At 37.6% G+C, this 25334-nt stretch overlaps 1 protein-coding gene across 1 annotated transcript in view; it reads left to right on the top strand.

Moving 5' to 3' along the window:
* Nucleotides 1–25334, top strand: part of DIAPH2 (diaphanous related formin 2) — a 938691-nt gene that overhangs the window by 766178 nt on the left and 147179 nt on the right. Inside the window, exon 26 of the mRNA XM_003274986.3 lies at nucleotides 735–830. Within this exon, the coding sequence (XP_003275034.2) occupies nucleotides 735–830 (96 nt within the window). The remainder of the gene's footprint in view (nucleotides 1–734; nucleotides 831–25334) is intronic.

Here is a 25334-nt window from a genome sequence, read left to right on the forward strand (position 1 = left end):
ATGTTTTAAATGCTGTTTCTGTTAGGAATTTCCACGAACATCTTCTGAGCATCCCACTCATGGCTCCTTAACAGTTCTTTCCCCTAGGAAAAGTTTAGACACACAGCAGCATTCTAAAAAGGAAGTGGGACTCTGGCTGATGTCTCTAAAAGTTAAAATGTGGCCTTTCAGATAATGTGGTCAGCTTTTCTTTATACAGTGTCAGCATCTCAAAATGGTAAAGGATATGGATTAGCTAAGAATTGAATGCAAATGTGTTTTGCAAATAGTGTTTTCTAAGATAATCGCAGATGATGGTTGAATGCCGAAAGTGTTAATACAATCACTATTTAACCTTGTGTGACTCCGCTTCATCAAATCACGCCCTGCACATTGATTGCATTAAGCTGGGTCAGTGGTTTCTTGCTTAGGAGTATCTTATAAGAATCTTAACAGGAAGGCAGCAGTAGCTGATCAGCTACTGTTTATTTGCATACTGAGCGTGTCATCAATAATACAAAAGACAAGGTCTTTAAGTTGAAAGAACGGTGGGATTGGCATGAATTTTGCTTAACGGTGCATAATAAGCAAAGTAGTCTGTGGTGCCAGAAACTGACAGGATCCATTATGTTAAAACAGATATATGTCTTTAATTTAGGGATATTATGTAAATCTGACAGGAGTTTTTCCCTTTATTTTCCTGTAGTTTAACTTTAATTGCTCCAAGATTAATTCTGATTTCTCCCTTTCTCCAGAGGGTGATGAGACTGGTGTGATGGATAATCTTCTAGAAGCCCTACAATCAGGTGCAGCATTCAGAGACCGTCGAAAGCGGATTCCAAGGAATCCAGGTAAAACACATTCCACCTCACATAGTATTGTAAAATATGAATGTTCAGAGCAAAGTAGCAACACCAAAAAAAAAAAAAAAAGGAAAAATAAAAATACTTCCTCATGAAGATTTTTTTTAACAGTTGATCTCAGCTCATGTGTGAAATCTCAGCAGGCATCTACATGATTGCAAGTTTCAACTTGGTAAATGTATCTTCAAATAACTAGACTTTACAACAAAAATCGGAAACAAGGACTCCCACTGTGTTTAATATTAAATATTTTAATTGTTATTTTATGAGCATGTGGTTTAGGTGGAAAGTAGTTTAAAACCATAAATGTAATTAAATCATTAAAAGTAATTGGCCCTAAGGACATCACATTAGCTATTCACAGGTAAGGAAACTGAGACAATGCTTGTTTCTAGAGACCATTTTGGTTTTGCAGTGCAGTCTGTTCTCTGTGATCCATGTTAATAAAGGGAGGAGAGGCACAGATAATCCAAGATCCCCTCAAATCCCAAAGTTTTTGTTTTTATATTTGATTAGTAACAGTTAAAGCCACACTATGAAAATAGATCTCAGGGGAAGAAAAATCATAAAAGAAGTAAAACAACCTCCCTCACCCAAGTGAACTAGAAAGTTGTCCACTTTCTCTGTTCATACCCTATGGTAGAAGTAAATAATGTAATAGCTCCTCTAAGGATAATCCAAGTAGGCTGAACTGTCTACCTCCTCTCAGTAAGGTTTTCTATTTGTAGTTCATATCTTTCTTGAAGTAGAGAAAGAAATTAGGTATGTTGATTTTAAGACTCCTCTTCATGGGCTATAAAGCTATATGGAGAAGTAAATGAAAAATGGAAAATTAATAGTCAATATGTAAACTCTACTTCATTTAGATTAATAAGATTTGCCTTAAATAGCCTGCAATTCCAAAAATATTCTCTATTTGGACTGGAAGTTACCATGTGTCGTTTAATGGAAATTAGTAGCTCTCAAAACCATTGTACTGCAACAAATGAATGAGAGAAATGGGGCCCAGAACATAGTTGTCCAGGAAAGCTTTTGGCAGTGATGACCTTGATGGCAGAAGGCAATATAAGTTATATTCATCTTTTTCACATTTGGGTGAATCCTGATGGATATTGGGTAACATTCTGCCTCTGCTATTTATGGATGGTCCCTGAGAGATTAGCCTAAAGATAAGATTTGATTGAGAGGAAACAAGTGTTTTGATTGGAGTATAAGACTACTTTTATGTGTATGAATGCATCGTTAATGGCCTACAAAAAGGGTGGAAGGCTGGAGGAAAAAAAGAATGGAAATCTGTATTTATAAGTTCATATTCATTTTGAAGGTAATGCTGCATGGCAGAATACTAGGAGCACTACTCATCTATAACTATGAAGCAGCCATTCCACTTATCTGCAGCCTTTGTCTGTAAATGAGAATGTTCTACCATGCCATCAGAAGCCCCTATCACCTCTTAAGGAAAATAAAAACCTTCGCTGCTCTTTCTTGAACTATCAGAGCAATAGTAGTCAGTGAAAGGTGAACTGAAATAATTTTTGTATCAATTCAGTTCTCTGTTAAGCAGCTGATAAGTGAAAACATGTTATTCTGGGCCATAAAAGAACTGCCATAATTTTTCTAGGCTGTTTATTTTAAAAATGCACATTTGCTAAAGCCCTTGTCTGATTAGTCTCACACCTCATACTGATTCTAGAAAAACTGTACTTGGAGAGAGAGATCATTCCATGGGGTTTCTGTGAGTTTGGTACTCAAGGGAATATAGTGTTGTCAACTGTGAAACACCAAGAATATATTCACAAACTGCATAATTTTGTAGTACTGATTCCAAGTAATCTAAATTGGGATTTCCTTTGGTTTGTAGCTGGAGTGCCTCCATGAACACATAGGGTTAAAAATATCACTTGATTTAGCTGTGGCAGTCATTCCAAGTGGCAGCAGCCAAAGCAAATGTCCAGAGGTAAAACGAAACTCGAATTCAGACAGTGGCAGTGGTTGGGAAGCACCTTGGTCATCAGTAGAAGAGCTGGAAGTGAGGGAGTGGGGACAGAAGGCACAGAGTTTACAAGTCTGCCAAAAAACTCTGTCTGCCTCTTTCTGGAAGAAGCAGAACCAGGGACTTTTACAGATTTCCTCCTTGCCTCAGCCCTTCCTAGCTAGATCATCTTTTCCTGCTAGTCCCCTGTTATTTTTACTTTCTTAGGCACCTGATTTGTTTCCTTTCCAAGATCCCATTGACTTGGTATTCTTATACTTTCCCTGTTCAACGTTGACATCCTTGATCTTTTCCAACAACCTCCACTTCAGCATGATGAGATAAAAGCAGAAAAGCCTAATTATAAAGAAGGCTATTTTCCCCCAAGTAAAGTAAAAGAAAAGGAAAATCCAAAAAACTCTAAAATCAGAGTCAACCACAATCAACAAAGATGTACTTACTGCTCTGCTTGCCATTTTCATTACCATCGCTTATAGATGGGAATTACTGTTATGTAAAACACGGAGCTCTACCATTGTGTTTCTAATTGTAATCTTCTTATTTATTTTTTAGTTATTATTATTTTTTTGAGACGGAGTCTTGCCCTGTTGCCCAGACTGGAGTACAGTGGTGAGATCTCGGCCCACTGCAACCTCCACCTCCTGGGTTCAAGAGATTCTTGTGCCTCAGCCTCCCCAGTATCTGGGATTACAGGCACATACCACCATGCCCAGCTAATTGTTGTATTTTTATTTTATTTTTATTTTTATTTTTATATTTTGAGACAGAGTCTCGCTCTGTCACCCAGGCTGCAGTATAGTGGCACGATCTTGGCTCACTGCAGCCTCCACCTCCCAGGTTCAAGTGATTCTGCTGACTCAGCCTCCCGAGTAGCTGGGACTACAGGTGCCCGCCACCGCGTCCAGCTAGTTTTTGTATTTTTAGTAGAGATGGTGTTTTGCCAGGTTGGCCAGGCTGGCCTCAAACTCCTGACCTCAGGTGATCTGCCCACCTCGGCCTCCCAAAGTGCTGGGATTACAGGCGTGAGCCACCATGCCTGGCCAAATTGTATTTTTAGTAGAGACGGTGTTTTGCCCTATTGCCCAGGCTGGTCTCAAACTCCTGACCTCAGGTGATCTACCCACCTGGGCCTCCCAAATTGCTGGGAGTACAGGTGTGAGGCACAGTGCCCGGCCATCTAATTGTAATGCTTTTAAATTTATATGTAAACAAAATGAGGTGATAGTCTGTATTCTTCATTAGAAAATCAAAATGTTAATAAATGATATGATTAGTTGCCTAAATTATAAATCGCCCACTCTGAGCCTGTGCCCCCTACCCAAGACCTACCATATTTAGTAACTCAGAAGGAGCTTCCAAATATTGCCTCCAGCCCATTCAGCGGAATGTGCTGTTTCAGTTAAGTACCAAAAGCCATTTCAAGGTAGACTACAGAATAAGGCAGAAGATAATAAGTATCATACAAGAGGTGTTAATAACATATTATGTGACTTCAGAGGATGGGACTTGCATGCATTATCAGATATATCGGAAAAATAATAATGGAGGAAAAGACTGAAGGATGAGTAGGGATTCCAACAGTGAGAGCTGGAGTTGGGGATAGTGGGCATTTTAGTCAAAAGAAATGTCATTAAGAAAAACAGAGGCAAGAAAGTTCAAAGCATTTGCAAACAGTACAGTAAGAAAATGGGATATATATAGTATAGAAGTATAGGGGTAATTCTGGAAAATTAGGTTGGCTCCATATCATGGCGTGCTTGAATGAGAGACTAAGGTGTTAACTTACAATTCTTTAAGCAATGGGGATTTATTGAAGGTTTTTAAGCAGTGGAGGAACACAATCAAAGTTACGCATTAGAATATTTAATCTAAAGGAGCATAAGTAATCAATTAGGAGTGTATTGTCATATTCTTATTTGGAGATAATTTAGAGTGAGAGAAGTAGTCAAGAGGCAAAGATAACCCTATGGCTTTGAGTATGACTGGCTTAAGAAGACAGCTGGGTTACTCAACTTTTTTTTTTTTTTTTTTTTTTTGAGAAAGAGTCTCGCTCTGTCGCCAGGCTGAAGTGCAGTGGTGCGATCTCTGCTCACTGCAACCTCCGCCTCCCAGGTTCAAGCAATTTTCGTGCCTCAGCCTCCTGAGTAGCTGGGATTACAGGCACGTGCCACCACACCCAGCTAATTTTTTTTTTTAATTTTTAGTGGAGACGAGGTTTCATCATATTGGCCAGGATGGTCTCGATCTCCTGACCTCATGATCCGCCTGCCTTGGCCTCCCAAAGTGCTGGGACTACAGGTGTGAGCTACCGCACCCAGCCGTAAGGTTACTAAACTATTAAGATCAAGAAAAGGAGTGGTGATAGTAGAAGAAGGTAAATTCAGTTTTGGATAAGTTAAACTGAAAGTGATAGCAGAACATTGAGGTCAAGATGTCCAGAAGGTTCTTGGAAATATAGTTACAGATTTCATGACAAAATGAATTATTGAGTGTTCTGGATATAGTGTGAATAGGGGAAGGGATTGTTATACGGATTTTTAAGAGAAAAGAAAACCAAAGACAGAGGCTTGAAAACGCCTTCACTAAGGGGCTAAAAGAAGATAGACAAGGAGCAATTGGGCAGGTAGGAGGAGAATCCAGACATTATTGTCCTAGAAACAAAGGAAGAGGGAAGTACTAAGAAGGCAGGAGAGGTGAACATTTTTGACAATGAGATATGCTCTGGTGGAATAAAAAAGGGTAAAAAACCAATGATTTGTTATTTGGGAGCTTTCTAATGACTTTTTGAAGAGCATCCTTTCAATATTGTGATGAAACTGGGAAGAGAATACAGAGCTATGCAGAGTAGATGGTGAGGCTATAGGGAAAGATCATATTCATTCAACAGTTGAGCAATCTTATTGAATGCCTCCTCGGTGCATTATACTGAGTTAGGTACTGAGGATACAAAATCAAACGGGAGCCTAGAGGAGCTCACATACTGTTTGGGAAAACACAAATATAAACCACGTGATCAATTTACAATGCGGTCTTCTATATGCTGTAATAGAGATAGGAACAGTAAGCCTGTGCAGCACAGGAGTTAGAGTAACCACTCCCAAACCCCCACCTCTCTCCTTTGTGTCTGTATAATATGGGCTATTCTTTCTAGCAGTTTGGTGGGTGAAAGGTACATCTCATTTTTCCTTAACAACCTAGTATGGATTTATCTTCTGTGAATTTTGCTAAGTCTTTCTTGATCCTGTGTTGTTACAGCCTTTGTTACCACATAAGATAATAAGTTGCATACGTTTACCATCTACTTTGTAAAGAATTGCCCTGACTGTGTAATTGTAAGATCAAAGATAAGCTTTGGAGGAAAAAGAAGCACATAGAGAGACACCTGGCAGGAGTGAAAACGACTCTTTTTTTTTTTCTTTTTTTCTTTTTTCTTTTTTCTGAGATGGAGTCTCACTCTGTTGCCCAGGCTGGAGTGCGGTGGCGCGATCTCGGCTCACTGCAAGCTCCGCCTCCCGGGTTCGTGCCATTCTCCTGCCTCAGCCTCCCAAGTAGCTGGGACTACAGGGCCTGCCACCATGCCCTGCTAATTTTTGTATTTTTAGTAGAGGCGGGGTTTCACCGTGTTAGCCAGGATGGTCTCAATCTCCTGACCTCGTGATCTGCCCTCCTTGGCCTCCGAAAGTGCTGGGATTACAGGCACGAGCCACCGCGCCCGGCCAGAAAACCACTCTTAAAATACAAATACACAACTCCACATCTGTTTTATTGCCAAATAGCTATAGATACTTAGAGCTTGCTTCTCTTTCTTCAACCAACCCGACTTTTTTATTCTTTGCCCACTGTAAGTAAATATAAATGGACTTCTCAGCAATAGGTGGATATCTAACTTAGCATTTTGGCTGTGACTGGATTTTGAAATATAGTTCTAGACATTAAACACACAAGAGAAGCATTATGAAGAAATGAAACCAGGAAACAATAAATGTATTTTGGTTTTAGAACCACACAGGGCAACCAAGAAAACTAAATTTCAAAAATCAGGAGCAACTCAGGAGACACATGATCCTAGTTTTATGTATCAGCAAAATTACAGTATAAATGAGAAAGTATAATTTACCATTTGAGAACAGATAGCGGACAAGAAACAATGTTATACAACAGAGAAAAAGAAACCTCCGTATGTATTAGAGAAGAATAATTTCACAGCAAAACAAAACCCACATTTCCCCAGGCCTCTACTGCCTCATGTAAACAAGAAAACTGAAATTTTGCTGGCTCTTGTCTCTACGTACACATTCAGGACCTCATCTGCTATAAGGGCTCTATGAAGCATTTCTGGGAGTTATCGGGGGCATTTCACAGAAACAAGCACACACCACCGTTCCTCCACCTCTGCTATAATACCATGCATTTCCACGCTTGCTGTCTTCTGTAGCAGCAGGGACCCGTGCCTTCACAACGCCAGAGTTTGACAGTTGTCATTGACAAAGTAGGGGGGAAATGCCTCTCTCTTTTCCTTTAGTGCGGCACTCCACCTCCGTACCAAGTAGTACTGCTTATGCCTCAGACTATCACAGATAATTTTAGAGAAAGAGCTTTCAATTTTAAATGACACCCTCCCCCGCCCACCATCACAGAGGATTTGACCCAAGATGGCAAGAGCCAAAGACAAGCTCATAACAGATCTCGTGTAATACTCAGCATCATCTTGATGACCAAGGTCTGTTGTGGTTTTGTGCTTGTTTTGTTTTATTATTACTAGGTCTTGCTGGTCATTCATTCCAAGCTGTTTACTTCTTTCTCCCTGAAGATAAGTTCTTCTTCGTGAACTTTCTCAGTCTCTGTTTTATAAATGTCAGAATCTTATACTAGCACACTAAGCCCCATTTAGTCTATAATACATTCATTATATTGTAATATACAGTTAAAATCTGGTTTTAGAAAGTAATGCAAGGAAATAAATAAAAGCATGACATTCATCCAAGTAATACTTACTGATCAAATACTAGGGGCCAGGCAACAGTGCTAGGGCCTTGGAGTACAAATATGGGTCTTGCCCTTAAAAACTCAGAGCCTCATGGGAAAGACATATGATATAAATTTCATAATATAAGTGTTCAAAAAGTGCTAAAAAGAGCAACTAACCGCCTGGAGAATTCAAGAGAGGCTTCATGATGAAAGTGGCTTTTGATCTATGTTTGGAAGGATGAATAGTAGTTTGGGGGAAAACAAGAGGAATGGGCTTTTCAGATAAAGGAAATGACAAAAACGTGATGGAGATATCAAAGAGTAAAGTGGCAATGATGAAAAGTTAGTTTGTTGTAGCAAAGAGCCAGCAGGGGGTTTAAAGTAAAGGATTACATGATTTTACACACACACACACACACACATACACACACACACACACACACACACATAAATGAGCTGAGGCTGGAGATAGATTTTGGGGACATCTGCATATATATATGTTTATTGAAACCTTGGGATCACCCAGAAAGAACGTCTCAAATGAGAGGGTTGAGGATGGTACATTTGGGAATTATAATATTTAAGAGGCAAATAGAGAAATCAACAAAGGATACTCAGAAAAAAAAAAAAATTAGAAAGGGAAGAAGAGAAGCAGTAAAAAGTGGTACCTAAGAGCTGGGCACGGTGGCACGTGCCTGTAATCCCAACTGGTAAGAGGAATGCTTGAGCCCTGGAATTTGAGACCAGCCTGGGCAACATAGTGAGACCCTCTCTTAAAAAAAAAAAAAAAAAAAAAAGGTAGTACCTGGAAGACCAAGAGTAGAGAGAATTTCAGAACGGAGAATTAGTCAACATGGTCACATCCTACAGAAAAGCTAGGCAGAATGACAACTGATAACTGACCAATGGGTTTTTCAACTAGCAGATTATACCTGACCTTTTCCCAAGTACTTCCAATGTAACTGTGAGGGCCAAGAGGCAGTTTTTTGTTTGTTTGTTTGTTTTTTGAGACAGGGTCTGACTCTGTCACCCAGGCTGTAGTGCAGTGGTGCGATCACCACTCCCTGCAGCCTCAAACTCCCAAGCTCAGATGATCCTCCCACCTCAGCCTTCTGTGTAACTGGGGTGACAGGTGCATGCCACCACGCCCAGCTATTTTTACTTATTTATTTTTTTTGTAGAGATGGGGTTTCGTCATGCTGCCCGGGCTGGTCTTGAACTTTTGGGACCAAGCCATCTGCCCACCTCAGCCTACCAAATTGCTGGAATTACAGGCGTAAGCCACCACGCCACACCAAGAGCCAGGATATAATGCATTAAATAATGAAGAATATATTTTATACCTTGAATGCTGAGATTTGAGGGAAAGAAAAGTAGTTAGAAGACAATGAAAAGATAAATTGTGTCTCTTTTAGAGATTCTGACAGGAAACGCTAGATACACCAAAGATCTTGAATGGAATTGTCAATCACTAATAATTATGCCAAATTTTACTTTCAAATATGTGATGCCCCCTGCTTAATTCAGTTGCATTTGTTGAGCATATACTGTGTGATTCAGCTAAACTACCTTAGCATGCCTAGTGATTTCTAGTTGTGTGATACGTAATTCATAGCCTCCAATGTAGAGTTTTACTCTCATAAGTTAAAATGAAGAACATTTATGGCTCATACATAGAGGGACTGGATTGAGGAGGGTAGAGGAGAGATATTCTTGAGTTAACGGGATAGAAGAGGGTAGGATGGAAAAGGTGCCAAAAATGAATAGGAGCTGGGCACAGTGGCTGACACCTTTAATCCCAGCACTTTGTAGAGCCAAGGCAGGAGGATCTCTTGAGCCCAGGAGTTCAAGACCACCCTAGGCAACACAGGGAGACCTTGTCTCTACAAAAATTTTTATTTGAAAATTAGCCAGGGGCAGGGTGTGGTGGTTCACACCTGTAATCCCAGCACTTTGGGAGGCCGAGGCAGGGAGATCACGAGGTCAGGAGTTTGAGACCAGCCTGGCCAACATAGTGAAACCACATCTCTACTAAAAATACAAAAATTAGCTGGGCATGGTGGCACACGCCTGTAATGCCAGCTACTTGGGCTGAGGCAAGAGAATCATTTGAACCCAGGAGGCAGAGGTTGCAGTGAGCCGAGATCGTGCCATTGCACTCCAGCCTGGGCGACAGGGTGAGACTCCGTCTCAAAAAAAAAAAAAAGAAAAGAAAATTAACCAGGTGTGGTGGTATACACCTGTAGTCCGAGCTACTCAGGAGGCTATGGTGGGAGGATCACTTGAGTCCAGGAGGTTGAGGCTGCAGTGAGCTGTGATTGTGCCACTGCACTCCAGCCCAGGTGACAGAGCCAGACTCTCTCAAAATAAAAGAGGGGTGGGGGGTGGGTGGGGCCACCTTAAGAAAATCTTTGTCAACTTCAGAATTAACCGGTTTGCAAAGGGTGAAAGTCAGGAGCAGGTGGGTCGTAGTACATATGTAATTCTCTTGAGAGGAGGGAAGCAGGTGGTCGAATAGGGGCAAATCAGATATCCTTATGGTAGCCACTTAGTTTTTTCAGCAGCATGAGTCCAGGAGTCTCGGAGAAGTGATAAACATCCAGGTGATAGTTAATAACATGAGGGTGGGTCAGATAATCTCAGGAGAATGAGTGGAGCAGTGATCCTAAGACAGAGCCCTAGAGAAAAGAAACATTTATGGCAGTGATTCTCAGCCCTGGCCACACACTGGTATTACTTTGAGGTACTTCTAAGAAATACCCACGTCCAGTTCCTCTCTGAACCAATCAAACTGAAATCTATAGGATTGGAGCACGGATGATAGCAAGTTTAAAAATTATTTAGCCAATTTTATTGTGCTTCCAAAGTTGAGAACCACCAATTTATGGGACTAGCTCGGAATTTGGAGCCTATGAAAAACAGCATGGGCCAGGTGCAGTTGCTCACGCCTGTAATCCCAGCACTTTGGGAGGCCGAGGTGGGTGGATCACCTGAGGTCAGGAGTTCGAGACCAGCCTGGCCAACATGGTGAAACCCTGTCTCTACTAAATATACAAAAATTAGCCGAGCATGGTGGCAGACACCTGTAATCCCAGCCACTTGGGAGGCTGAGGCAGGAGAATTGCTTGAACCCGGGAGGTGGAGGTTGCAGTGAGCCCAGATCGCACCATTGCACTCCAGCCTGGGGGACAAGAGTGAGACTTCGTCTCACAAAAAAAAAAAAAAAAAAAAAAGAGCGTAAAGGTATTGATTATGGAGATATGGGGAGAAGAAAGCTATTGTGGTATCACAAGGGCCAAAGGAGTAGAGCTTTTCAAAGAGAAAGGGCTTAATAACATCAAATATAGCAGAGATTACATGGACATAGAGTGTGGAATAATAGACATGGGAGACTCAGATAGGATGTAAGGGTAGGAGGGGGGTGAGAGATGAGAAATTACTTAATGGGTACAATGTACATTATTTGGATGGTGGTTACAATAAAAGCTCAGTCTTCACCACTACAGGATATATCCACGTAACAAAACTGCCCTTTTACCCCTTAAATTTATACAAATTTTTAAACATGTACCTGAGAGGATGACTAAAATAAGGATTGGAAAGGATCCACTGGATTTCACTAATAGAAATTCATTGATGACCTTAGCCAAAAGAGTTTCAGGAGAATCTGTTTGGAGGGAGACGATAAGAAAGGTGTAGAAGTAGGCTGGGCGCAGTGGTTCACACCTATAATCCTAGCACTTTGGGAGGCTGAGGCCGACAGATCACCTGAGGTCGGGAGTTCGAGACCAGCCTGACCAACATGGAGAAACCCCGTCTCTACTAAAAATACAAAATTAGCCGGGCGTGGTGGTGCATGCCTGTAATCCCAGCTACTCGGGAGGATGAGGCAGGAGAATCGCTTGAACCTCCGTCTAAAAAAAAAAAAAAAAAAAGAGAAATGGAGTAGAAGTCAGATTGCATTGAGTGCTATTAAAGACCACTTAATTTAGTGTCTTTTTTTCATCACTTCATATGAATCTTCTGATGAAGTGTGTACCTGTATTGGTTATGTAATTTTTGTTTCCATTTTCTTTTTATTTTTAAATGAAAATTAAATTTTACTTTTGGGGCCAGGCGCGGTGGCTCACGCCTGTAATCCCAGCACTTTCGGAGGCTGAGGCGGGCAGATCACGAGGTCAGATCAAGACCATCCTGGCCAATATGGTGAAACCCTGTCTCTACTAAAAATACAAAAATTAGCCGGGCGTGGTGGCACGTGCCTGTATGTAATCCCAGCTACTGGAGGCTGAGGCAGGAGAATGGCTTGAACCAGGAAGTCAGAGGTTGCAGTGAGCCGAGATCGTGCCACTGCACTCCAGCCTGGCGACAGAGTGAGACTCCGTCTCAAAAAAATAGATAAATAAAATAAAATAAAATTTACTTTTGGGACAGACATACACATGTATTGGCTAATAAGATCTAGCTTTGCATTAAGGAAGCTAGAAACTGAAGATTGCTATGTAGTCTATCCTTGATCATTCCTTGACAATTAGAGAACAAATTGAACATGGACCATTTATCCGCTATTTATATGCAAAATTGTTCTAAGTAAGTATTGATGATGTTCTCTATAGAAATTTCAATCACTCATTTGCTTGTCTGTTCTCCTACACAATATTATCGCCTCTGCTGCACATTTCCTCATTGGTGATCCCTGCAGGAAAGTAGGAGATAAGGTCAATTCTAGTTGACTTTTATGAGAATATGATTATAGCAGGCTTTCTTTAGTTATTGGAATATGTGATAAGTTAGGACAAACAATTATGCAGCAATAAATTTATCTTGGTTGTTTTAAGTTCATGTCAAAAATTCAGACATGCTAATGTTGGTAGCTAAGCTCACACAACTACCTGCTTATTTACAAACCTGCAATTCAGGAATAAATGATTGGGATCTTATATGGCAAATGCATGATGCCAGTCTAACAGGAGCAGATGCTGTGCATTTGCAACTACAAAAAACAAAAAGATACTCAACAGGTTGTCATAAGTACCTTAAAATTTCTAGAAAATTAAGTGCTTTTACAACTAAAGGAAAATAAGCATTTATTCTAATTGGTGGCCTTGATTGTGGGAAAGTTCCTCTCCTATAGGCTCATTTCTATATTATTAAGTATTTTCCTAAATAGGAATAAGAAATTTTAAGCTCTGCTTGCTTTACAGCAGAATCCATCTGCTTTCCCAGCGGACATCCCAAGACAACCAGATTTACCTGGACATGAATGTACTTCTGACCCTTCAATTTTCATTAAACCTTTGGATACACCTCTTCTGTGTATTAAAATTTGAACCTTACTCCTGCTAGTTCCTTTTCTTGTTGCCCTTTAACCTGAGAGGAGTGGAAGCTGAAAGAAGGAAGGGAGAAAGCAGTGGGTATCTTAAGCGCCACAGTTGTTTTGTTTTGGGTTTTGTTGTTGTGATTGTTTGTTTTGAGGTAGGGTCTCCCTCTGTCACCCAGGCTGGAGCACAATGGCATGATCATGGCTCTTTGCAGCCTTGACTTCATGGGCTCAAGGGATTCTCCCTCACTGCCCCTCAACCCCACCCCCAGCCTCCCGAGTAGCTGGAACTATAGGCTCACAGCACTGTGCCTGGCTAATTTTAAATTTTTTTGTAGACAGAGTCTCACTATGTTGCCCATGCTGGTCTCAAACTCCTGGGCTCAAGCAGTTCCTCTGCCTCGGCCTCTCAGAGTGCTAAGATTACAAGTGTGAACCACTGCACTCAGCCCACAGAACCCTTTTGAGATTCCAGTTCTTCTATTATTTCTTGGTATCTTTTGCATTTGCAAAATACCTTGAATCTAAGATAGTGCCTCACCTATTCCAGGAAGCCTTTTAAAGTTATGCTCAAAGTCAACTCTCTTAAAGATATATTGATAGATGATACAAAGTATAAAAATACTGTGCTTATAACTATATTCTGCTATTAAAAGATTGTGATTTATTTTTAGCATCTAGCACATAACTCATAGCATATGCTTTTGATACCTGCTTGTTGAATACTTCACAATTATTTTAAAAAGATTGAATCTACACAAAAGCCTTTTTCATATATTATACCTAAAGCTGTCTCTGAAGTTTGAAATTTGAGGGATGGAGGAAATGGAAATTTTATTCTACATCACTGTAAATGAAATCCCATTAAAGCTGAGTTTTTATGAGCAAACTCGCATGTCCTATGTATGTTACCTTCATGTGACCTTTCTACTCAGTAATGTTTATGCTTGACAAGTAAAGAAAAATGCCGACTTTATATAAAAAACACAGCATAACTGTATGCCATTACTCTTATTCTTACATTCATTGTGTTTGCATTTGACTGCTACCTCTATGTCATTCTCAACTCAAATCATGGTTTGTTCCGCTCCCACATGGCTACTTAGAGGGCAAATTCCTAAATACTGCCAGAGAAAATAAGAATAGAGTGACAATAATACCCTTTTGTTTCAGCTTTACATATGTTCTCGTCAGTCTTTGCAAATACTGTGATGCTCTATAAGATGGGGAAACAGAAGTTACTGAATTTCTTTAGAATATCAGTAAGTAAATAATTGCTTTTCCAACTGTCATACTTATTTGCTCAGAAGAATAGATCTTTCTCGTTTAAGGGTTTTATTCAGTTCTACGTAATAGTATGTAAGACTATTATAAGGATTTGATCTGTTTGTTTGAGGGACTTCTGGAATCCAGGATGGTATTTTCCCTTTCCACTTGGGAAGGTTTTAGCTTCAGATTTTAGGTTTACTGGTCTGTTCTATTGTTTGTCTAGCATAGATATGGTATACCACAAGCAATACAATACTCTCTGGGCAATGAACAGAATTTTTTTTTTTTATTTCATACATTATTCACAACTCTGCAGTGGTTTCAGAAAGTCAGTGTATATCCTGGACACAAAGAAATGAAAAACACAAAAACAAGGATATGATTTTCCTATAGTTCTTTGGAAAGTTAATGCTATTGTGCATGGATTTCATTTTTATTTCAGTTATAAGACCTGTTAGAGCTTTAGCAGCCTTATAGTTATTAATCAAAAGTATACATGTTTATCTTTTTTCATAATAAACCGATAGATTATCTCCAAATACTTGGAGCTAAACTATGAAGGAATGTTTGTATCAGGAAGGGTAAGCAATATGATTTTCTGTGGATAATCCAGTGTTTATTTTAATTATGTTTGTGACATCATCTCAGTTGTCTATATCAGTACTACCTTATGTGGCAGAGATAATGAGAAATGACAGCGCTTTGTACATAATATTTGTGGATTTAATTCTATTGTCATATCATCAACCATAAACAATCATGAATTGAAAAGAAAAAGGACTTTAAAAAGTACTTTTCTAGTACATAGATTTTACTTTATGATCCAAATTTAAACAAACTCTTTTGCACCTGGAAGAACATTAAAATAAGCTCAGTTAGTAGTCCTAAAAACCCAGAACGTGGAAGCACCCAGATGATGCCTATCCTTAGTGACTGGGTTTAATAAATTAGTGAGTAATGGGCCAAGATAGAAAATAAATTTAGAAATGAAGTTCCAACATCATGTGTTTCTAGGAAATTATTAGAGAATCTTTTAAATGTTGAATTTCCATGGGATACAGGTTGGGAAGGACAAATGGGAAGAAAAATGTCACATCTAGCAATTGAAATAATTTTTTTTTGTTGCCATAAACAGTATTGATCAGTTTGCATGGCTTATTTAGAACTGAAACTTCCTGGCAGAGGAAGGTGCAAAGCACTGAGAAAATATTATGGGCAAGTTGAATGCTGTCCGCACAGATTGTAAGCATATAGATTATCCCTTTTTCACTTTTTTCCTGCCTCCCGTGCTTTATGGTCCTGAGGCTTTTTGCACACTACTTTCCTCACTTTGTTCTCCTGATTCAGAAGAATTTTGTTTTATCTGTTTATCTCCCTCGTAACACTGTTTCTTTTTTCTTTTTTGAGAGGGAGTCTCGCTCTGTTGCCCAGGCAACAGAGTGCAGTGGCGTGATCTCGGCTCACTGCAACCTCTGTCCCCAGGGTTCAAGAGATTCTCGTGTCACAGTCTCCTAAGTAGCTGGGATTACAGATGCCCGCCACCATGCCCAGCTAATTTTTCTTGTTTTTTTTTTTTTTTTTTTTTTTTTTTTTGCATTTTTAGTAGAGATGGGGTTTCACCATGTTGGCCAGGCTAGTTTCGAACTCCTGACCTCAGGTGATCTGCCCACCTCGGCCTCCCAAAGTGCTGGGATTACAGGCGTGAGCCACCACGCCCAGCCCCTCACAACACTGGTTTTCACCTCCATTGCCCCAACCTGATATTCTACACATTAGTTGTGGGTAAGAAAAACTGGGGGGAAATCAGGAAAATATAGTTGTCTAAGCATTGTTTGAAGTCTTTTATCTGTCTTAAGTCTCAGCATTCTGTCTGGTTTATGGGATGGAAAAAAATCCAAGAGCGACGATACACACTACTCCAAATAAACTCTCTCTTAATTTATGTAAAATTGTTCTAATCTTGGTGGGGGTGGGGGAAGAAACGTTTAAAAGGGATAGATAAAAATTCCTGGATGAAATTCTTGGTTGCCAGCCTTTTTGGATTATGACCTCATCACCACTGGAATTTATAAGTGTTTGTGATAGTGAGTAAGGCATCAAGTAGATAATTAACCTTTTGTATTTCTATGTTAATGATTTCATCAATTAGTATACACAATTGCAAAATGACTACATAATTATTTTGCTCTCAAAAAAGTCTACACTCTTAAAAAAAACTTTAAAAGGAAAAAATGTCTTTTCATAAAAGTTCCTCAAACCACAGTGCATATTTATTTACATTTGACAAGTGTGAATGTGTTTAATGAAAAGGAAAAACTTCTGTATTTCAATATGTAGAACAGGTTGGTAGGTTTAGCATTTTTTATTTTTGTCTCTCCAAATTCAGTCAAAATAGTTCTTACTAAAACAGGTCATACTTAAATTCTACTCTAAGGAAAGTTCTTTATTATTAAGGCATGTAAAACAAAGAAAAAAAATAATTTAAAGCACTTTCCTTATAACCTAATTAATATGTTAATGTTTTTCTCTAATATTTTGAAAATGTACACCTATGTTCATCCACATGTTTTTGTTTTGTTTTTTTTTTTAAACTTGGAGGCTTGCTCCAGTAAAAGTAGGGCTCTGTAGTGCATGTGTTTATCTGTTTACCTAAACTGAAGTATGGCCCCAGGAAAATAGTATATTTGATTGATTGTGTGTTTTTTTTTTAAATCAAATCATGCAAATCATTTTAATTATGCATAACTTCAAACTACTACTTAACTCCCATTCTTGACAATTAAAGAGGTTTTGTTCTCCTAATTGGCTGGGTTATAAAAGTTAAATGTTGCAAAAAAAAAAAAAAAAAAAAAAAACCATGAAAGAAGCTCAATTTTGAAGTATGGCTTGTTTTCTGGGCCCTATAATATGTAGTACATGTCCTGGCATAATTGAAGGTAAAAAGGGTAGTGGTTAGGTGGAATTCATCACAGAGTATCTCTTCCTCTGTGTCCAAAGCTGCTTTTGCACCAATTAGCTATACCTTTTCTTCTAGCCTTGGGGTGTAAGATTACTAGAGGCAACAATTTCTGAAATATTTTCTTTCTAATATTTAAGCAAATTTCCTTGCAGAGCTGACTATTCTTTCACGGTTTCTGGTTTTCTTTTTCTTTTTTTTTTTCTTCCGTCTGCTGCTTCTTTCCACTAAGCTGCTAAATCTTTTGCTGAGGAATTAAATGTAATGTTTCCAGAAACATTAATAGCTTGTGCCCTTTTCTGAGTGTCCTACTTCAGAAATATTGCAGCTGCAGTGGTATTACGGGCTATCATTTCTTCCTGTTTCTCTCAGCAGGGAAGTTCCAGCTTTAAGGTAGATCTGAGTTCTTTTATTCCTGGGCTAGGTCTCGGAGATTTTCTTTTTCTCAATGATGTGAATGCCTTAGTCAGGGTTTTAAAAGCCCATTGCTTCTTTGTCAACTTATTTCACATTGGTTCACTATGCAGCTCATAGTAATAATGGAGACCGGGCAAGAGTATAAATGAATAATTATAAATCAAACCCTCCTATTGGAAAAGCAACCCAAAGCAGGGGGCTGTGTGAGTACTGTCATGGTAACCTCACCTCTAGAGATGGTGGGTGGTGCGTTAGCTCTGTATGTAACAGGGAAAATCCTCCACAGGCTGTAAAATGTTGAAAGCACGGCTAAAATAAAAACAAACCACTGTTACATTTTTTACGGTAGTTTGGGTTATAGGACTACAATGTGGCCAAATGAAAAGGTTTTTTAATTTGACTTGCGTTTGGGGCAGAGAATGGCAGGGCTTTGTTGAGGCTCCCTCCCTTGTTTATTTCTTCCCCTCCAAAGCATGCCTTTTATATGGTTCTTCTTTCTTATCCCATTTCACTTGTCATTTTATTTGTTTTCAATTTAAATATCACACTATTTATGAAATAGTCACTGCTTTTGAAGTTCATTTTACAGAGCCGTAAGTTTTATTAAGACAAAATAATTTTCTAAAAATATTAGTTGAGAAAATTAGTTAAATCCTCTTCAAATAATAAAAGAAGGCAGATTTAACTTATTCAATTTTGACATCTAATTTGAATCTTTTGTGCTTGTTGTCCTAAAAGCTACTACCACTTGTTAAATTTGAACAAGTGGAGAGAACAAAACAGACATAGAATATTCTACTTAACTAGCTTTAAATTAATTTTAGATTATGCAGAACCACATCTTCATTATTAAAGTCAGAAATTCAATATGTATTCTAAATTGTTCTACTCTTCTAACTCCTTTAATAATGTCAAGATTTTGTAACAGGAAAACAGGGAATTAATATTTTGTTATGGTATAAATGTTTTTCTTTCTAACCTAACATTAAGTTAAAAATTATTTTTTCCCACACTTATGACTCTTCATAGCTAATTGAAACAGAACTCACATGAGTAATTTATATTACTGACTACCTGCCACTTAAGCATTAATGGAGACTGAGCAAGAATATAAATGAATAATTACAAATCAAACCCTCCTTTTGGAAGAGCACCCCAAAGCAGGGGCTCTGTGAATACTGTCATGGTAACCTCACCTTTATGGAAAGAGAAATAAAGTTTTGAAATAAAAGGAAATAAGCCTACTTTGAAAAGATTGTATATCATTAACAATTTTTGTGGTTTATATTTTCCTGAAGAAGCTAGTTTTAAAACATATAAACACATTAAGTTGGAAGTGAATCTTACTAATGCCAGCACTAGTTATAATTCATGATTAGCACTGGGGCAAGCTGATAATTTGAAAATCTCACAGATTTTTACTGCTATTTGTACCCGTCTATGTCAACTGTACCAATGATAAAATAATAATCAAAGGACTGATGGCTTAATATAATAGCTATTGTGCTCTAAATATCTTTTATGCTTTGACATTCAATGTCTCTCTTGCTTTCATATCTGCTTTCAAAAATCTACTACCCATTCCTGATAGTATTTAACTGGAGTTATTAGTCCTTTGACAGTGCTGCATGCTATTGACAGTATCTTTTAATTTGCTTAATTTCCTGACATTTGCTATGTTAATTTTTTACTTTGGGACTTTTTAATGCCAGATTTGTGCTTAAAATAGAAAAGCCCTCTACTAATAAGATTTAGTCATATCAGTACTACGGAGTTGTCCCAGATGTAATAGGGAGAGATAAAGAAGGGATCACAGATAATAAGTTTGCCCTGCTTTCCCCACAAAGTTATTACCACAAGCTGTAAGTCTCAGCTTTTATTGATAAATATAAATACGGGTTATGTAAGGAAAGCCTATGCCTATTTATAATAGCATTCAAATCTGGTGTTAGTAATTGCTTTAGGCCAGACCACTCCATAAACAGTCCCAAGGCAATTTCAAAACGGGTATTTGTTGCGTAATCTGTTTTTATTATAAATGCTTTTTGTTTTATGATTTTTGTATTAAAGTAATGAAACTAAATAATACTTTCTGGTTAACTAGCAGGTAAACAACTTTATGCAATATAGATGTATTATATTTTGTGAAACCACCGATGGTCATTCAAAGGGAAGATTGTTGGGAAGGGGTGGAGGAAGGTAGTATTTTCAATTGGTTACCCGGCTTTTAACAAAACAATTCCTATTATAATCCCAGGGAATTTCATCTGACTAAATCTCCACTCAAATGACAAGCAAGGAGTGAGAGCTGTAGCCAAAGGGACAAAGAGTAGGGGGAACCAGTGTCTGAATGAGTCCCACCATGGTGCCCTTTAGTGGGTCCCATTGTGCCCTTGGTTAGCACTTCTCACCATTGCTTATGAAAATACTCAGCATTGAATGATGCTGTATGTCTTACATTCTACTCACTAAAATTGCTTATGCAATTTCAATTGGCTATGGTATTTATCATTTACTGTCCTCTGCATTATATAGCATGGTTAAGCCTAAGAAGCAGCTGCCTTTTTTTTTTTTAAGTGGATCAAGCGATTGTTATGTATTGTGTGACTATCAGTTCAAGTTTCTTGAGTGCTGTAGCATCTAGATGAAGGGTAGTAAATAAACATTAGGCTCTTAAAATAAAAAGACTTTTATGCGATTCTTCAAATTCTACATTGCCTGGAAATAAATAGTGGTTATTGGGCCCTTTTATTTTAATAAAATTTAGATATATCCACCGGCTGTGAGCACATATAAATCTGCACTTTAACGTTAATGGAAGTTAGGCATGGGAATCAAGAGGTAAAAATCCTAGAAGATATTATAAAATCATGTTATGTAGCTCAGTTTTTACAGTGGTTCAAATGTAAGGGGTATTCTACATGCCATAAATTACTATGTATACAATCTTTAACCTACAACATCCTTGAATAAATAGCTTTAGAATCATAAGCTTGGTTAGTTTCTTTTAAAGTATAGGGAGGCGGTGAATGTATTTTAATTATAAAAGCCTCTTAGAAAATCTGACATGGTAAAAGGAGCTATATTATGTGTACACGTATGTAGCTCCTTTGGTGTTTGGTAAGAGCACTAGTCGCCACTCTAGTATATTTTCCCTTTGTCTGCTCGGGCTGTTTTCGGTCTGAGACTTTCTCATTCCGCAGCCCCCACCTCCGCATAACTTTTGCCCTGATTCCTTCAATTGCATAGACTCTTTTCTTTCTCTTTTCATTTCTGAGGTGAATCTGGGAGCTCTTATGTCCCACAATTTACTGAAGTGCTATAATTATAGCCTTTATCTTTTATTAACATACCTACATGCTATGCTTTTCTGTGGTAGCCCAGAATATTAATGCAGTTAGCACCCTTCATTAAGATGTACTGTCCATTTTGAATGACAGCTTTAAGTCACAGAATAAGCCTCCTATACAATGGGCTACTTTTTTTTTTTAAAGGAAGAAGGGAAGATTTGTAATTTTTAAGAAGTGAAAACTATAGAAAATCTTTCTTTGCTAATCCTTCCAACCCACCCAAAAAAGAGCAAGTTTTGACGTTGAAACTTCAGGAAATCTTCATACTGATAGGATCTTTTCCACACTTTAAAAAGTTAATCCTTAAGTTAATCACCCTGCTTATTTCCTACAGTGGCTAAGAAGATAAAGTGAGATGGTGAATGTGAAACTTCTTTGAAACTTTTAAAGTGTATTTATTTAAAATTTGAATAGAGCTTTAAAGTGTTTAGAGATTATTATCAATACTATGTTAAATCAATGCCACTTAAACCCTTCAGTAGCTTCCCATTTCTTCTAGGAGAAATTTAAATTTTTTACAGTAGCTCAAAAGGCTCTGTGTGATCTGACATGTGTGTACATTACCTGCCTCATCTCCAGCAGTCCAACACTGTGAGAAAATGTGATATCCATTACATTTGAACCACGAGACTGTTGTTATATTAGAAAGGGAAGCATTGTTTTGGTGCAGATATCTTCCAGTATTCGTCTCTCAAACGGAGTCTTTTTGGTAAAATTAAGCGGGATTTTGACATTAGAAGACATGATGCCAAGTTTAAGTTGTATGATGATTATTTTGGTGTTATGAAAATAAGTACAATGTTATCGGTTTCATTTATTTCTATTATATAGTTGATTAAAATAATGAACAATTAAGATGTAAGCAATGATTTATGGGGTGCTTAACTCATAGCAGTAAATATAGTATGTTGAACTTACAGTTGCATTGCCTATTAGGCACTTTCGATGTAGAATAAGTCTGATATTTTCTAAATGGAACAATTAGAACAAATCTTATTTTAAAGTATGCCTTTCCCCCATACTCCATGCTCCAAATAATTATAAGAAAACCTACTGCTTCTGTTATTACAAGTTTACAAAGCGATAGAAATATTGCCTGTAACCTGGCCTTCATAGTTCAACTTTAGACTTCTTTTTTTATTACTACATCTATAATGTGGAAAATGTTTTATTTTCCTAGCTAAATTATGCTATTGTAGTAAAATTTTTGAAAGGAAAATTATTTTGGATCAAGGACAAGCAACTCTAGCAGTTCAGTTGTTTTTTTATCTCATTATTTTTCAATCTAGGAAAAATATTTAAATATATAACACCAATATTTTGCTTGGATAGATTGAAGCTTCAGATGTTTTAGTTACAAATGGACTGCAAAAATAATATCTCTTAAAAAAAGAAACCAATATAGTCAAATATGCGTCTAAGAAATACAACTTGTGCGTACATCTTATAGTATCTCTATAAAGATTTCATCTTGTTTTTCTGGTTGAAGTGTTCATTACTAGAGACAAATGTATTTTTAAATCTTGTGATTAGAGGGGCCACAGCCATCATAGCTCTATTAGAGGCAGAAATATAACATGAATATTTTAGTGTTTCATTTGCTTTCATGAAACTTATGAACAGAAGCTATCAGTGTCTACAGTTTGTCTTCAAATGACAAATTTAGCATTCTGTAAAAAGTGATGCTAAGACTTCCTGCTGAGGTCATCTAGAGTTTGACCATCCTGAGAAATGACTGTGGGTAGATTCTTATTCTCAAGTGCTAGAGGTTCTTCTTCTCTTTTTATATTTGATTTTGATGGTGACCAACATGACTGTGTGAAAAGGAATTGTACCACGTGAAGGGGTACACTTATAGAATTACAAATTGGTCAGTGCCCCTTTTCTAGTATTCCAGAATCATCTGACTAAAATGATTTTGTTTAGTTCCATTTCCTAGAAGTTAAAACACAAAATACAATGGACGTAGGCTTCTGAAGTGTTCTGAGTCACCCACGTGAAAAGTCATGGCTAAGATTGTTTATGTCCCTGGCACATAATATGTCGTCAGTAAAGATTTCTAGAATGAATAAATAACTTTTCCAAATAAATGCTCTATTTTATCAATTACATATCCCTCTTGTCTTCCTTCTTTTCTTGGCCAACTTCTTTGAAATGTACTGCCATCATATATTTTTCTCTTTTAAAATGTTTTCCATTATTAAAGATAATGTATGTTCATTGTAGAAAATGTGGGAATATGTAAAATATAAAGACAAAGGAAAATACATAGTCTCAACATTCAGAAACAACCACCTTTACATTTTGTTTTTTTCTTCTATCTTGTATTTCTATGCATATTTTACATTGTTCATATTATACTGTATACAAAGTTGTATATACTACTTTTCCACCTAAATTTATAAGCATTTTTTACATTAATGAATATCTTGATAAGTCTCCTTTTAAATGGTTGTATATTATTTGAACGTAAGAATGTATGATATTCACTCCATCCATCTCTTAAATTAGAAATTGAATTTGTTTCTTTTTTTTTTTTTGCTACCATAAATAATGCTGTTGTAAACATTTTTCTACATATAGTACACCTACTATATGGAGAAAATCAGTACAACTTTTCCCTAGAAGAGATTCAGAAAGTAAATGAAATGAGAATTTTTTTACTACTTACCAGATGCAAAGCATGATTAACTTGGGTCAAGTCAGTGCATAAAATCTGTAATCACTGATTTGAATATACTATATTTACATTCTTTGAACAAATATTTTAATATTATAGCCAAAGCCTGATGGTACAAAGATGGACCTTACCCCAAAGGAATGTACTGTCTAGTATGAAAAGAGAAACACAATAAATTAACTATTAGGTTGAGCCATATGACGTTGTTTGACCTATGAAAATATTTATTTCATGTGATTCAATTTAAAATAATATAGGATGATAAGGGTTAATATTGAAGCAAGTACATGGTGGCTTGGGAACACAGATAAGTAAGTAATTAGATCTTCCCAAGAGAGATAACACAGATTATTGCTGCTTATTCAGCAGAAATAAATTTAAACGAGGGAACTTTTATATCTGTGTAGGTGTGTATTAGAAAGCTGCTAGGTCAGGCTCATGCATCAGATTTATGGTATTCTGTAACATTGCAGCACAGGAACACTTCACCTCTCTGAAATTCCATTCTTCCAGCAACTGTACCTACCTGGAAATGCTATCTATCTCTTCAAAATATGGCGGTAAACCTGAAAGTAAGCAAAAACAAAAATATCCCTCAATAGGCAAAAGGAATGTGATCAAGTCCTTAAAAAGCAGCATGTGGACTTTTATCAAAAGAGAGTCTTCCAAGTACCTTACTCAAAATCTATTTATTATGTTAGACATAGTTCTATCACATTGGATTTTCTGTTTTTTTCACCCTCCAGCAAATGGGAAATAGCATATATACCAGGATTGAGAGGTAGACAAATACTTTAAGACTCACTGGAAGCACTAAGACGTGATAGTTAATATCTTGACTATAGTGGAAGAGATGAACTAATTATCAAAGCAGATAATATCTTAAAAAACAAAAAGCAGAATACAGACTGTTTATAATTGGTCTCAACTATGTAAAAAAAAAAGAAATAGGTATATATATACGCAACTGCTCATTAAAAAATTGGAGTGAAATACACCAAAATATTAATAGTCTTTGTGGCTATACCATGGTATATGAGTGATCTGTACTTCCTTCACATTTTTTACAATATTCTTCAGTGACTCTCTGCTGATTATATCATTAGAATAAATAAAATAATAATTAGGCTGGGTGCAGTGGCTCACGCCTGTAATCCCAGCACTTTGGGAGGCCTAAGCAGGCGGATCACAAGGTCAAGAGATCGAGACTATCCTGGCCAACATGGTGAGACTCCATCTCTACTAAAAATACAAAAAATTAGCCGGGCATGGTGGTGCACACCTGTAGTCCCAGGTACTCGGGAGGCTGAGGCAGGAGAATCGCTTGAATCTGAGAGGCGGAGGTTGCAGTGAGCCAAGATTGCACCACTGCACTCCAGCCTGGTGACAGAGTGAGACTTCGTCTCAAAAAAAAAAAAAAAAAAAAAAAAAAAAAAAAAATTAACATTGTAAATGAAAAAGATCTTTGAGCATAGAACAGTTTTGGTCTATTTAGAGAAGAAACAAATAGACACACCTCAAATATGCCCTACAGACCTT

This window comes from Nomascus leucogenys, chromosome X (assembly GCF_006542625.1).
Source record: "Nomascus leucogenys isolate Asia chromosome X, Asia_NLE_v1, whole genome shotgun sequence".
Taxonomy (NCBI): domain Eukaryota; kingdom Metazoa; phylum Chordata; class Mammalia; order Primates; family Hylobatidae; genus Nomascus; species Nomascus leucogenys.